This window comes from Rhodamnia argentea, chromosome 6 (genome assembly GCF_020921035.1).
Source record: "Rhodamnia argentea isolate NSW1041297 chromosome 6, ASM2092103v1, whole genome shotgun sequence".
In the NCBI taxonomy this organism is placed as follows: domain Eukaryota; kingdom Viridiplantae; phylum Streptophyta; class Magnoliopsida; order Myrtales; family Myrtaceae; genus Rhodamnia; species Rhodamnia argentea.
In genome coordinates this window covers 9,151,704-9,165,087 of record NC_063155.1, presented here as the reverse complement: position 1 = coordinate 9,165,087, position 13,384 = coordinate 9,151,704, and the positions used below count along the sequence as shown (strand labels likewise).

Here is a 13,384-nt window from a genome sequence, read left to right as displayed (position 1 = left end):
GTGAGGGAGAGAGAGAGAGCGCTCTTCAGGTCTATTCGGTGTCCAAGTTTCTTGTCTCTGACCCGTCTTGCCTTTTTGGGTTTTGGACTTTCATGCAGAGAGTCCTGATGACGAAGGCTATCCCAGTCTCGAGGGGAAAAGGTGGTCTCGAGACGAGATAAGAACGTGTGTGGTAGATGCTCCTGCTCTCTGTTAATAAGGAAGAAACTGTCCTTTTTCCCTTTTGCATCCGAAACGGGAAACCTATACAGTTTACTCTGTTTTGCAGAGTGAGCCATGGCTGCTCGCAGGTTGTCGTCCTTGCTCACTCGTTCACTCTCTGCTTCGCGGCTTCTCTCTTCAGGTGACCACCTTCTCATTACTGAGTTTTAGCAAGGCACTTCAAAGAAAGGGTTCAGTAGGAATTAGTTTCTGAAACCTATGACTGTCCGGTCCTTTCCTTTCTCACCCTGCATGGCGCACAAGGTAGATGACGAACGTCTAGTCTGATTCCACTCTTGGCTTCGTAGATTCTGATGTTGTTTCTTGATTGGGGACTGCATAAATTGGAAGAAAGAACTGTAATAAGTGGTCCCACGGACCCAAATTGGCCTGGAGATTTGTGAGATTTCGGTTCCAAGAAATGGATTCTGTTAAGGATTTGATGTTAACTGAGACTTGTGTTGTTCTCTAAAGAGTTTAGCTTTTGGAGCAATTTTAACATGGTTTGAGCAGTAATCGTCTTTTATCTGCTCTTGATCAAATTGTTATGTAAATGCCATTAGCTTCAATTCTCTCTCCTTCTTATTTCCACTATACTCAGTTTTTTCTTCGTATTCATTTCTCATGTGATGAGTTCTGCTTGCTTGTTGGTTCTTTTGTATGATTAGGGAGAAACCATTGTCTGGGAAGTAGCACCAGCAACTACAGCACTGCAGCTGCAGTCGAAGAGCTGATTGCTCCGCCCGTCCAAGTAAGTTACACGCAGCATCTGATTAATGGGCGCTTCCTGGATGCGGCGTCAGGTAAGTAACACTAATTGGAAAGTAATGGGCGTTAGCTTCAATTGCTTGGTTTGTTGTTCGCAGATAGGATTCCTGCATGTAGCTGTTTCGACATAGATCTGAAAGTTGATTCTATCTCAGGAAGAACTTTCCCGACGTATGATCCTCGTACTGGGGATGTCCTTGCTCATGTTGCCGAGGGCGATGCTGAAGATATTGACCGTGCTGTGGCGGCCGCTCGCAAGGCTTTCGATGAAGGACCGTGGCCAAAGATGACTCCTTACGTGAGATTGAAAAATTCACAGCCATGATTTTCCATCTATTACATCCATCAGCTGTTACATCTTGAGTTGATACATGTTTTGATGGTGTACCTGCGGTTGCCTCCAGGAACGATCGAAAATACTGCTGCGATTCGCCGATTTGGTTGAAAAGCATAACGACGAGCTTGCAGCTCTGGAGACATGGAATTGTGGAAAGCCTTATGAGCAGTCTGCCAGATCTGAATTGCCGATGCTGGCGCGTCTCTTTCGGTATTATGCTGGTAAGGAATGATGCGTTCTTTCTACGCCATTACCATTGACTAGCCTGTCTTGTCAATGTTTCTGATTCTTCTTCTACTATTGTAGGTTGGGCCGATAAAATCCATGGGCTGACAGTCCCGGCCGATGGAAATCACCATGTGCAAACATTGCATGAACCAATTGGTGTTGCTGGGCAGATCATTCCGTGGAACTTTCCTCTTATCATGTTCGCTTGGAAAGTTGGACCGGCATTGGCATGTGGTAACACAATTGTCCTAAAGACTGCAGAACAAACACCTTTGACGGCACTGTATGCTGCAAAACTCTTCCATGAGGTCTCTCTCTCTCTCTCTCTCTCAAGACACTGAGGCATAATTTGTCCAGACTTGGGCTGAGCCTATTTCGATATTAATATACATTTTGATTGGAACTTTTTCTGTTTACAACTCATAAGTCTCTGAGGTCTGCATGGCCATTGCCACTCTTTATCAGACTACACAGAAAATTTAGTTGAGAGCTGGTATCTTGAGACACTTTAGATATTAGTCCAGACTCAGTCTGGGTTTAGCTGCTAGATGAATCCTCCGCAAATGAGTATGTCACAGCCGATTTAGTTTATTGGTGCATTGTGTCTTTGTAGTCCAAATTTTTAAAGCAGTGAGCGTGGATTCAGGTCAAGTCTTGGTCCGATTGGCAAAAGAAAATGCCTAGCTCTTACAGTATAGGTGGAAAGATAATCAGTGTATCTTAACTTTGAAAAACGAGGATGTAACTCTTGCAGAAAGCCAAACAAACAGACTGTTTTAATTACCTTTCAAATTATACAAGGAGCTCTTACTCGCACAAGAGAGCTCTCATTTGCCAAGGTTCATTCTTACTTTACTGAAGTGATTGTGTTTGTGATAGGCTGGACTTCCTCCTGGTGTTCTAAATGTTGTTTCTGGCTATGGTCCTACAGCTGGTGCAGCTCTTGCAAGCCATATGGATGTAGACAAGGTATATTAGACCAATCCACTGAAATTACTATCTGGGATTGCTTGGTAATCTGAAAAAGAAAATTCAAATATATAAGCAAATTTTACGAGTACTTGGTATAATGAGTTAAGGTATTATAATTTGAAGAAAATATGAGGAATGGATATGCCGCAGTGTCGATGTAATGCTGGAGCGCTCAATGATCTTTAACATGCAAGTTCTCCTTTTCTACGATATGTTTCAGGATTCTTGTGCAACACAGTGAAAGAAAGAAAAAAAACCCCTCTTTCGAATGATGGCATAAAAATAATCCTTTTCGTGGTATTCTGATTTAAGGCGAAGCATCCTACTTTTTATTGGATATCACGGGCATCCAAACCTTCTTTTCTACTAATCCCCATGAATATTGTCCACCTGCCCATTCCATGAACGTAAGCATTGTACTCTAGAAGGAAGTGATCAAAGGATTCTAGATGAGAAAGACAGCCTATTCCTTCACAATGGCTTTTAGCAAATCACCTCTTTCTCCTAATGGAAATACGAATATCGCGAGTTCTTTCTGAGATCTTATGCCTACTTGCTTCATAAAGCTGAAATGTTTAACTTCAATCCATAGTAGATTGGCATTTTTTTTATGGACTGGTATGAATTTATAGCAGCTACGTAGCTTGAAAAGATTCTCATCCAAGAATGTCAGCCCATCTAGGCTCCATGATAGCACATCATCTAGCTTCATTTCGTAATTTTGAGAAAGCAAAATGAATACTCCGAGCTTGGGCATATGCACCTTTTAAGGCCAAAAAACTTGTGTTCTGCCATGCAGCTTGCCTTCACTGGATCGACCGAAACTGGCAAGGTTGTCCTGGAATTGGCTGCAAGGAGCAATCTGAAGCCTGTGACGTTGGAACTAGGAGGCAAGTCGCCTTTCATAGTCTGTGAAGATGCTGATGTTGATAAAGCCGTGGAGCTTGCACACTTTGCTCTTTTCTTTAATCAGGTCCGTCTGATCTTAGTATTGTGACAGTTAGATGGGATGAAAATGAAGTTGCCATAGATGAATGAATGAAGGGATATATAAACAGGGGCAATGCTGCTGTGCTGGGTCTCGTACATATGTACATGAACGAGTGTATGACGAGTTCGTAGAGAAGGCAAAAGCTCGGGCACTGAAACGTAGTGTCGGTGATCCTTTCAAGGAGGGTATCGAACAAGGTCCTCAGGTACGAACCCTTTCAAACCTCTCAGTTAGTATATGACCTGAAAGCTTGCTGCAGCTTTGCTGTTTCGATACAGTCTGTCATAATTACATCAGAGTTTGTGCTTAGAGCTTTCGATTGAAGCTGTTATGACCTCGTGATGTCATATCTCCTAGATTGATGTGGAGCAATTCGAGAAGGTGCTTAGGTACATAAGAGCTGGCATAGATGGCAATGCGACTCTTGAATGTGGAGGCGAGAGATTGGGCTCCAAAGGTTTCTTTGTTAAGCCAACAGTTTTCTCGAATGTCCAGGTATTGCCCGGTCACTGTGTTGCTGGTTCCCTTGTCCATCAATAAAGTGTTACCTAATTGGTAACCCTATGCGAGACTTTTTGTCATTCAGGATGATATGCTGATAGCAAATGATGAGATCTTTGGCCCTGTGCAATCGATATTGAAATTCAAGTGAGTGCAGAGCTTTCTATCTACATATTGCGGAGCTTGCTCCTTTATGTTGGATGAATAATACTCGACTATCATTATAGACTTCAATGAGTTATTTTCTGTTTTCTAAAGTCTGTAAAATGACACTTACAAAACACCTTCCCTGTATTTGTCCATCTTGTTCTCAGTTCAATTTCCGTTTAGCACTGTGTAACTAGTTATATTCCCTTGAGCAGGGACCTCGACGAAGTCGTCCGAAGGGCCAACACTACGCGTTATGGTCTGGCTGCGGGCGTCTTCACTAAGAGCATAGACGTAGCCAACTCGCTATCACGGGCGTTGAGGGTCGGGACTGTGTGGATCAATTGCTTCGACGTCTTCGACGCGGCGATCCCGTTCGGCGGCTACAAGATGAGTGGGATAGGAAGGGAGAAGGGGATCTACAGCCTCAATAACTATCTGCAAGTCAAAGCCGTCGTCATGCCGTTAAAGGATCCGGCTTGGCTGTAACGTAAAACTCAGCAAAATGAACTGTTGAAACCAAACACAGCAAACACCAAGTGAGACCGTACATTGTGCGTGTATTGTTAGTAACTGTCTCTGAGTTAATAATGCCGTCTCCTGTCTCTCTCGGTGATGAAAGTATATCCTAAAAGACCTTTTGAGCCCATATGTAGTGTAGCTACTTCTCTGTCCAATCTGTTCATCTTTTTCCAATCATGTCCGAACATCGAACTGCTCGGGCATCGACCTTCTTTCGGACCGAGACAGCGCTGTGGTCCGACCCAGTTGAACCCGCCGGGCCAGTCCGGTCTGGTCTCAGCACAAAAGCATCGCACAATGCTTCAACACAATCTCAGGCCCCCTTCAATGGCCAAAGCAGATCCAGTGAGAAAAGCTCAGCCCAAGCCGTGTCCCGCCATTAATTTGCCAACAAAATCAGATTGCCAAACCTGCTTGAATCGACCTGCGATGATATTCATCAGGTGGGTCGATGCCAAAACCTGTCCTTGTCACAATTCATTAGCACCCAAAGATTGACTAGGTATAAAAATCCTTTTGCTTTGAGCTTGACTTGAGCCATGAACTTTCGTTTCATTGGCGATGTGAAAGGGAAGATACCGCGTGAGACACTGATCAGTCCGTGATTGGCCCACGTCAAATGGCCGTCCATTTACATCGGTCACTGTCCGAGAGAGGAAATCTGCAGCTGTTCTTGAATCAGTTGATTAGATTCCTGTCTTTTTTTAGTTGTTATGTGGTAATCAAGGTTTGCGCTGTGGGATTAGGACACAACCCGGATGACGTGTCTCTCCTAATGACCACATCCTTGAAAACCCTTCACTCCATTTGTTAAATTTAGCCCCTTCCGCTGTCTCTCAATCCATGACAATTTTGAAGTGACAAATTAGGATTTTTTAAGATTTTTTTTGCCCTTTTCAATTGGCATACGGCTCTACTAATAAAAGAATTGAAAATGAAAATGCTAATATCTAATTATGGGGTTTGACTTCCACTTTCTATAATGATAGAGTAAAAGTAACAAACAACCGAGTTAGAAATAGGACAGAAAAAAAAAAAAAATTCAATATTCGCATTGATACCATGCAATAGAAAAGGGTCACATCTCAACTACAATATCGAGCAATATCATTTGTGCACGTGGATCGCATCGATGGGATGGGTGTGATTCCAAGCAACGAGGCGAGATGCGACGATATTAAAGTTGCTAAAACTTAACAGTCTCCAATGTCGAACTCAATCGAGCTCATTCGTTCTTGCTTTATTCATCATAAATAGATGTCGAATGGACAATACATCGCCCACGGGAATTCGTTGTAATTACGTCCGTAATTCACATCTAATGACATAGTTGCTTTCTCGTCGGTTTAGTGCTTTTCCAATATCGATTGTTGTGTATACCAAATTTATTGGAAGATTCTAACCCCAAAAAAAAAAAAAAAATTAGTGGAAGATGAATGTTGGTTTCCAACTTTTCCAACGAAAGGCGACAAATTGTGCTAATGTTTTATTTATTGATTTAATTCATGTCGGCCAAACCTGATGAAGAAAAGACAATGTTGAGTCACCCTTTTGCTTCTCCATTCCAGTTTAGTCAGCCTGTCCGACAAGGAAGGAAACCAAATTACTCACAGAAAATTATCAATTAAGGGTGCGCACGTGATAATATTTCTACTCTAAAAATTAATTTTTGATCAAAAATTGATTTTTTTTATTTTACTCATGAGCAGAAATTGATTTTTCTTTAAATGGCCTTTAAATTACTTCTAAAAAAAATAAAAAATACTCAATAAATAAAAAAGTAAAGTTTCGTAATAAGGCGGATTTCTACTTTAAAAGTTGAGTTTTCAAATAAATTTTTTGCTCCAGAAATATTTTTTGAGCATAAATTTTACTCCGTAAGTATTGTTTTGCACGTCCTAAGTTATTTGTAACCACGCGTATCATGTTCCTTAATCATCCCAAAAAATTCACTTAATTTCCTTAAAAAAAGAGAGAAAAAAAAAAAACCGACAGCTGCACTTTACTTCGCCTTCAATGCACTGACGTCCCCCTTGACTTCGGGAACATGTCACCGCCCCATTCATCCACGTGTCGGAGGTCGGCCTCGCGGGGCCCGCGCACCACAAAAATCTAAAAATAAAACAAATCCACGACATAATCATCTCCCCCAAAAGAAAATAATTTAACAAGATCCAAGAAACAGCACCTGCCCAACGCCGGACCTCCACGTGTCACCGGCACACGTGTCCAGGGATATTTCGCGCCAAATCCCAGTACGAGTTTCCACCTTGGACACGCCAGGTCCGCATCTTCGCGCCACGTGTCCACCGAGATCCAACCCCCCCTTCTTCTCTCTCTTCCCCTTCCTAGTTCTTCTTATAACCGAAAGGAACACTCTTTCTGTTATCTTTCAAGTTCAGAACTTGAGCTTCCCCCGGGAAAAGAAAATCCAAAGAGAGTTCATAATTTTGTTTGTTCCAATGATTCAAAAATTCGACCGCGCCGAACGCCGGATCCTGTCGTTCCCCGCAGTTCGTCCCTGCGAGAGCGTCGAGCCGGCGATCCTCACCGACTCTCTCATTGCGCACTCCCGCGCAATCTGCGGTTTCCAATCGGAACTCTTCGTCACGCAGCGGCGGAACGCCAGGGAGACCGTCCGGCAGTCCCGGATCCTGCTCGAGTTCTTCGAGGACGTCCGTGAACGCGGGCCGGTCCTCCCGTGTTCCGCGGTCCTCTGCTTCTCCGAGCTCCACACCGCGTTCCAGAAGATCAGGTTCTTGCTCGAGGACTGCTCGTGCGAGGGCGCCCGGGTCTGGATCTTGATGAGGTCGCAGTTCGTCGCCGCGCAGTTCCGGGCGCTGGCCCGGGCGATCGGCACGGCGCTCGACGTCTTGCCCCTGGACTCCATCGACGCCGGCGGCGAGGTGAAGGAATTGGTCGAGTTGGTGGCGAAGCAGGCGAGGCGGGCAAACTTCGAGCTCGATAGCCGGGACGAGTACACAATGAGGCAAGTCCGGTCGATGCTCCTTTACTTCGATAAAGGGATCGAGCCGGACAGAGGCGTGATCGAGCGGGTTCTCGATTATCTTGACATAAGGAGCTGGAGCGACTGCAACAAGGAAATCAAGTTCCTGGAGGGCGAGATCAATTTCGAGTGCTCGGAGGGTAAGGAGAGAGAAGCTCCATTGCTGAGCAGTTTGATGGCATTCATGAGCTATTGCAGAGTGGTTCTGTTTGAAGTTCTGGATCACAGGAGCACCCAGCAATCAGATGTCACGCATAACTTGGAGACTCTCAGTTGCTTGAACCCGGAGGACTTCCGATGCCCGATCTCGCTCGAGCTGATGACCGACCCTGTGACCGTCTCCACGGGACAAACCTACGACCGGTCGTCGATCCAAAGATGGCTCAAGGCTGGGAACATTACCTGCCCGAAAACGGGAGAGAGGCTCGCGAGCACCGAGTTAGTGCCGAATTCGGCTCTGAGGAAGCTCATCAAACATTTTTGCGCCGACAATGGGATCTCGCTCGCCAATTCTGGAAGGAGAAGTAGTGACATCACGAGGACTATTGTTCCGGGAAGCACGGTGGCTGCAGAGGCGATGAAAAAACTCTCAAAGTTTCTTGCAAGGAGGCTGGTTTTTGGGACGACTGAGCAGAAGCACAAGGCTGCTTACGAAATCCGGCTGCTTGCAAAGTCGAACATCTTCAATAGGACATGCCTGATCGAAGCCGGCACGGTGTTGCCGCTGTTGAACCTCTTGTCTTCGGCTGATGCAGCTACTCAGGAGAATGCGACAGCGGCTCTATTGAAGCTCTCAAAGCATACTAGCGGCAAAAGGGTAATTGTCGATTGCGGCGGACTGAGCCCCATCCTGTCCGTTCTAAGGAAAGGGTCGAGCCTCGAAGCAAGGCAAATTGCTGCCGCGACAATTTTTTATCTATCTTCTGTGAAGGGTTACCGGAAATTGATCGGGGAAACACCGGACGCCATCCCAGCTCTCGTGGACCTCATCAGAAACGGAAAGCCTTGCGGGAAACAGAATGCGGTGGTTGCGATTTTCGGGCTGCTTCTTTATCCCGGGAACCAGTGCAGAGTCATAGCAGCGGGAACTATTCCATTGCTGGTGAACGTCCTTGCTTCCTCGGAAAGAGATGATCTCATAGTCGATTCATTGGCAGTTCTCGCTTCTCTAGCCGAGAATGCCGATGGGACCGTGGCGATACTACGGACTCCGGTTTTGCCTCTGATCATTGGTTTCCTGCAGTCCGCCGCTTCTAAGCCCGGGAAGGAATACAGCGTCTCGATCTTGCTGGCCTTGTGCAGCAACGGAGGGAGCGACACGATCGAAGTGCTGGCTAGGGACTCCTCGCTCACTGCATCCCTCTATTCGCTCCTCACCGACGGGACGTCGCACGCAAGCAAGAAGGCGCGGTCGCTCCTCAAGATCTTGCTCAACTTCAATGAGAGGAACAGATGTCGGTTCTCGTGATTTGGTCGGAGCCGCCGCCTTCGCCGGACCACAATCTAGAGAAACCCCATGTAAATAGATATGATGGTAAAGGACACTGGCTCAGTTTTTGCAGGAGCTAGCCTTCATTTTTTCTTGCAGAATAAGGCAGAAACGCCCAATTTGTTATAAGTCTGATTGTATTTGGAGATGATGTTGAATAAAGTCAAGACATCTTTTTTAATAGCTTGGAGATTGCATTCTTGGCACGAATTGTTTCAAGTAACCGAACACGAGTCTGCGTAATCTCTGCACTGTTCGTGAGACATTGAAGACATATAAGCAAATGGGATTCGCGGTAACAGTCAAGATTCCACGTGAATTGAGAAATTAACATAAATGATCTTTGAATTTTGATCGAATGTGTAATGCGGTCTATGAACTCTTGATTTGTCTAATGTGATCCATGAATTGCAGCCCAATGTATACTGTGATTTTCCAACTTTTAATTTGTTAGGTATGATTGATAAACTTTTAGTACATGTCCAATTTAGTTATTGAATTATATGAGAATATTCGATGTCCACGAACTTCAATCAATGGAAGGACAATAATGAATATTTTCATATAGTTCAAAGAATTGAGTTAAACATGTACTAAAAGTTTAGGAATCACATTAAATAAATTAAAATTTCAAGGATCATATTGAACAAATTAAAAGTTCATGGATCATATTACACATTAAGTCAAAACTCAAAGACCATTTATGTCATTATACCATGAAAATACGATCCAATCTCGATCGGTTGATCGTCTTCTATTTCTTGTCACTGTCTTAATGGAGGCTTAAATATGTCTGTTATTATTTACATATAAGAAGAAAATAGTTCTATTAAAAAAAAAATTTACCTTTTTATCCAAAGTTTCAGTCTTTGCAAAATTTCTACTTTTGATTTGCTTGAGGGCCAAGCCTCATCTCTCTTCTTGGGCCAAGCCGTAATCTACGCAGCCCAGCCCATTCATGGTGAAGTCCAATGGGCCTCGAAGAGAGGACTTCGTATGATCTAGAAAAATCTCTCTCTCCAGGACTTCCGCTCTGTGATCCAGGCTAGTTGGAGTTTGCTTCGGCGCTAGCATTAGGGATTCGATTCAAAGAGGTAGCTTGGCGATCGTTTCGATCGATTGTTGTTTCAGTCCGATTCCTTTTGGCTCTCGCTCTGAATCTGGGTCTTCTTCTCGACGATTTCGCTCGTCAGTCTTTGACCTAATTTTGCCTGCTCGAGTTGCGATTGTTTCCCCGTCGACTGCAATCGCGACCCGGAGCTTGAGACTGTTTCTTGCCTTTTGCAGGTTCCGATCTTGAGCTGAAATGGCGACCGAGACGAAAGCCGCGACGGAAGAGGCGAAGATGGATCTGTTCGAAGACGACGATGAGTTCGAGGAGTTCGAAATCAACGAAGGTACTTACTTGGCGGACCTCTTGCGTTGGTTGAGAACCTAGGCACTGCCCATGGTTCGAGCACTTGCGAGCTTGTTCATGCGGGAGAAATGGAATGTTAAATGTGATAGCGCTGTTTGACTGAACTCGGTTTGAGGGGGGGTTAGTTCTTTCGCAATTCAGCTATAAAGAATCGCCACAAAGGAGATAAATTTGTAGCTTTAGCGCAGATGATGAGATTCTGAAGGATGAGGGATGAGAATTTCATTGTTGAAGTAATACCTAGCTGTTATTTATTGCAGCATGTTGAAATAACTTTGACGTTCTCCTTTTGATTGTCTGGTCATACTGGTTTGTGTGTCAGTCAGTGAGGAGTGTCGCATTTCTGTCTCAGGAGATTACCTATGTCTTGTATGCTCGATCAATCATTTGAAGTATACAAGAGTTCGTCGGAAAATCGGTATTCTATTTGCATGCTGTTGTTGAAAGTTGTAGGCCGCCGAGACATTTTGAACATTCTGCCGGAGTGGTACGGAAAATTGCCATCTTCGAGAATCTCATTTTGTCTCTAGTCGGACAAGACAGGCGATTATAATATTGGGATTCAAGAATATTTCGGTTACTAAGCTTATGAGGGCAATCTTCTCATAACGGTTTTTCTATGCAGATACAAATGCTTAATAGGTGTCACTGGCAATTGCTCATGCCAGGATGCTGGCAAAGGTGTCATTTATTTGATGTCTTAGGGCCAGACCAGATTGATTTGTGCTTGTTTGGAGGGAAGGTCCTAGAATATTTTAGGATCTTACTTACTCTGAGTGTTCATGGCTTGCTCCTGCCTCTTTCTAAATCTAGATTCTTGCTGTTATTTTTGCTCAATCATTCCACTGCTGTTAAATAGCTCATCATCTTTCTTTTTTTATAATCACTAGCAGCTTCCCCTCGATTTGTTTAATTTAATGTTCTCCTTGTCATCCTCTTTGCTGATCTTGACTGCCGTTCAATTCCTAAATTGGCTTTTGTTCCCAAATATTTGACAGAATGGGAGGATAAGGAAGAAGGGAAAGAAGTGACTCAGCAGTGGGAAGATGACTGGGATGATGATGATGTTAATGATGATTTTTCGCTGCAGCTGAGGAGGGAGCTTGAAAACAATGCTGAGAAGAACTGAGACATTTGGAGAAATATGCTTGCTTCATTATGTTTCTCGTTCTAAACTTGAAAGATGATTCCTTGCCTTCTCTTTCTTTTCCCCTTTTTGAGAATTTTAGCAAACTTCTGAGTCTGAAGAAATGGAATTGTGAACAGGATTTGCCTTCGAGCAGTGCTTCGCTCGAATGCACAATTGTACTGATAGAGAACTCAATTCTCTGTCTTCTGATGAGGATTTGAGAAGCAATCAAAAGCGCACGAGTTCAGATCCTATTCAGTGGGTCTATAGCAATATAATTTTTAGTGGTGTCTGTCTATCTTCAATTTTCTGGGCTTCTAAATTAGTGTGAAATCATAAAGTTGTGATGAGCTAGTATGTGGGAATACTATATAGTGATGTTTTGTTTAGTCTGCTGCTGCTGGTGACTCCTCTTAATCTGCCACAGACAGAGTGCTTGTCCTGCAATGTAGTGACTAATCAATTAGGGGTCATAGGTTTTGACCATCTGTTTGTCTGTATTTGTGCATGTGCGCAATCCGGTGATGATTGATATGAACTGTCCGCATAAAGAAAGTGGCAGTTATTGAGGAGATCTACATGGAGTTGCATGTTGTCATTGGTGCAGAGATCTGCCGTCCTTTGAAGATTCCATTCGTTTCATATTTTTGAATACGCGGGATTGGGAGTAACATCATGTGCATCGTAGAGGGTCGCTTGATTGGTTGTCTGGTGACACTTTGGGATGTGACATGAAACTGTGCCTGGGGATATGCTAATCGTCCTTGGCCTCTGCATCATTCTGTTGGGGTACTTTGTTTGCACAGCGTTTGTTTTTTAACTGTACTTTTGCCGCCTTGCAAGAGCAACTTATGGTGCAACTATAAATGACGAAGGATTAGGTATCTTGGGCAACCTTCCTAACATCTCGCCCGAGAGACCAAGCGGCGTGTCGATGTATGGTGTGGGTTTGTACGGTCAGTTTGTCATTCTCTTTGGTGGGTCGTGCGCAGGAGGTTCTGGGAGGGGCTGGCGAAGACCGTCACCCTCGATCTCTGTCGGGAATAGAGATGCTGGTTCGGCTCGTTTTAAAACTTTGTTATGTCGTCTTGTTAAAATCTGTTCTTGCTTATTTTCTTGCCTCCGCTTCCTTAAGTTTGGACTTGGGGTCTGCAATTTGTCCGTCTTCATGGATCATTTCGAAATTGCTTTCTTAAAAGACTTGGGTTACTTTTTGCCCAGGTCACCTTCATATTGGTTCTGGATCAAGTTTCCTGAGCCTGTTCAAAACCCTTGTCCTGTCTTTTCTGTTGAGGAAAAACAAAAAAAAGTACCCAAAGCTAAAGGACGAGGGTATGGGACAGTGCAGTGTCTCCCAAGAAGGTGCAAGAACAGGGGACAACTCGTATGTATCATTAAGAAGAAAGAGGAGTAGGAAACATAAGAAGGCCTAGATGACAAAATGCACAGCTGAATACAACCTCTGTTTTCTATCTCGCTCAATGGCCAGGCTGGTTTACATGTTTCGACGGGCATCGCCGACGTCGCCGTATTACCAAAAACAGGAGCATTTCAGCATCCCTGTGCGAAATTTTTGGACTCCGAACGACTTCAACTCGACACCATTGCCTTCCTCTCATAGCCGTCACACTCAGAAGAAGAAGAATAACTGTGTAACCTTTTCTTTTCTTTTCTT

The 13,384-nt window shown here is 44.1% G+C and overlaps 3 protein-coding genes across 7 annotated transcripts; all 3 read left to right on the top strand.

Annotated features, from left to right (window-relative positions):
• Positions 1 to 4,822, top strand: LOC115741400 (aldehyde dehydrogenase family 2 member B4, mitochondrial). Of its 3 annotated transcripts, none has more exons than XM_048280822.1 (12): positions 1 to 184; positions 252 to 343; positions 870 to 1,004; positions 1,125 to 1,267; positions 1,374 to 1,527; positions 1,613 to 1,842; positions 2,414 to 2,503; positions 3,306 to 3,479; positions 3,565 to 3,702; positions 3,855 to 3,992; positions 4,084 to 4,145; positions 4,361 to 4,822. In XM_048280822.1, exons 2-12 carry the CDS (start codon positions 277 to 279, stop codon positions 4,632 to 4,634), a joined length of 1,605 nt encoding a protein of 534 aa, XP_048136779.1. In that variant the 5' UTR covers positions 1 to 184; positions 252 to 276; the 3' UTR covers positions 4,635 to 4,822. The 3 variants fall into 3 exon arrangements, with proteins under 3 accessions (XP_048136779.1, XP_048136780.1, XP_048136778.1); XM_048280823.1 differs by having other exon boundaries at positions 1 to 191; positions 269 to 343; XM_048280821.1 differs by lacking the exon at positions 1 to 184 and having other exon boundaries at positions 198 to 343.
• A 2,232-nt stretch (positions 4,823 to 7,054) lies between these two features.
• LOC115741399 (U-box domain-containing protein 18-like) lies at positions 7,055 to 9,325 on the top strand. Its single transcript, XM_030675265.2, has one exon. The coding sequence runs from the start codon at positions 7,130 to 7,132 to the stop codon at positions 9,140 to 9,142; it is 2,013 nt and encodes a 670-aa protein (XP_030531125.1). The 5' UTR covers positions 7,055 to 7,129; the 3' UTR covers positions 9,143 to 9,325.
• An 818-nt stretch (positions 9,326 to 10,143) lies between these two features.
• Positions 10,144 to 11,986, top strand: LOC115733089 (protein DELETION OF SUV3 SUPPRESSOR 1(I)-like). 3 transcript variants are annotated; one of them, XM_030663760.2, is made up of 3 exons: positions 10,144 to 10,257; positions 10,451 to 10,560; positions 11,579 to 11,986. In XM_030663760.2, the coding sequence occupies exons 2-3, from the start codon at positions 10,470 to 10,472 to the stop codon at positions 11,707 to 11,709; spliced, it is 222 nt and encodes a 73-aa protein (XP_030519620.1). In that variant the 5' UTR covers positions 10,144 to 10,257; positions 10,451 to 10,469; the 3' UTR covers positions 11,710 to 11,986. The 3 variants fall into 3 exon arrangements, with proteins under 3 accessions (XP_030519620.1, XP_048135888.1, XP_048135889.1); XM_048279931.1 differs by having other exon boundaries at positions 10,190 to 10,259; positions 10,434 to 10,560; XM_048279932.1 differs by having other exon boundaries at positions 10,232 to 10,353; positions 10,434 to 10,560.
• The last annotated feature ends 1,398 nt before the right edge of the window (positions 11,987 to 13,384 follow it).

Coding starts and splice junctions, on each gene's coding strand:
- LOC115741400 (XM_048280822.1), top strand. CDS start 277: ATGGCTGCTCGCAGGTTGTCGTCCTTGCTCACTCGTTCACTCTCTGCT. Junction 2,504..3,305: donor GCCATATGGATGTAGACAAG/GTATATTAGACC, acceptor TCTGCCATGCAG/CTTGCCTTCACTGGATCGAC. Junction 3,703..3,854: donor GTATCGAACAAGGTCCTCAG/GTACGAACCCTT, acceptor CATATCTCCTAG/ATTGATGTGGAGCAATTCGA.
- LOC115741399 (XM_030675265.2), top strand. CDS start 7,130: ATGATTCAAAAATTCGACCGCGCCGAACGCCGGATCCTGTCGTTCCCC.
- LOC115733089 (XM_030663760.2), top strand. CDS start 10,470: ATGGCGACCGAGACGAAAGCCGCGACGGAAGAGGCGAAGATGGATCTG. Junction 10,561..11,578: donor GGAGTTCGAAATCAACGAAG/GTACTTACTTGG, acceptor AATATTTGACAG/AATGGGAGGATAAGGAAGAA.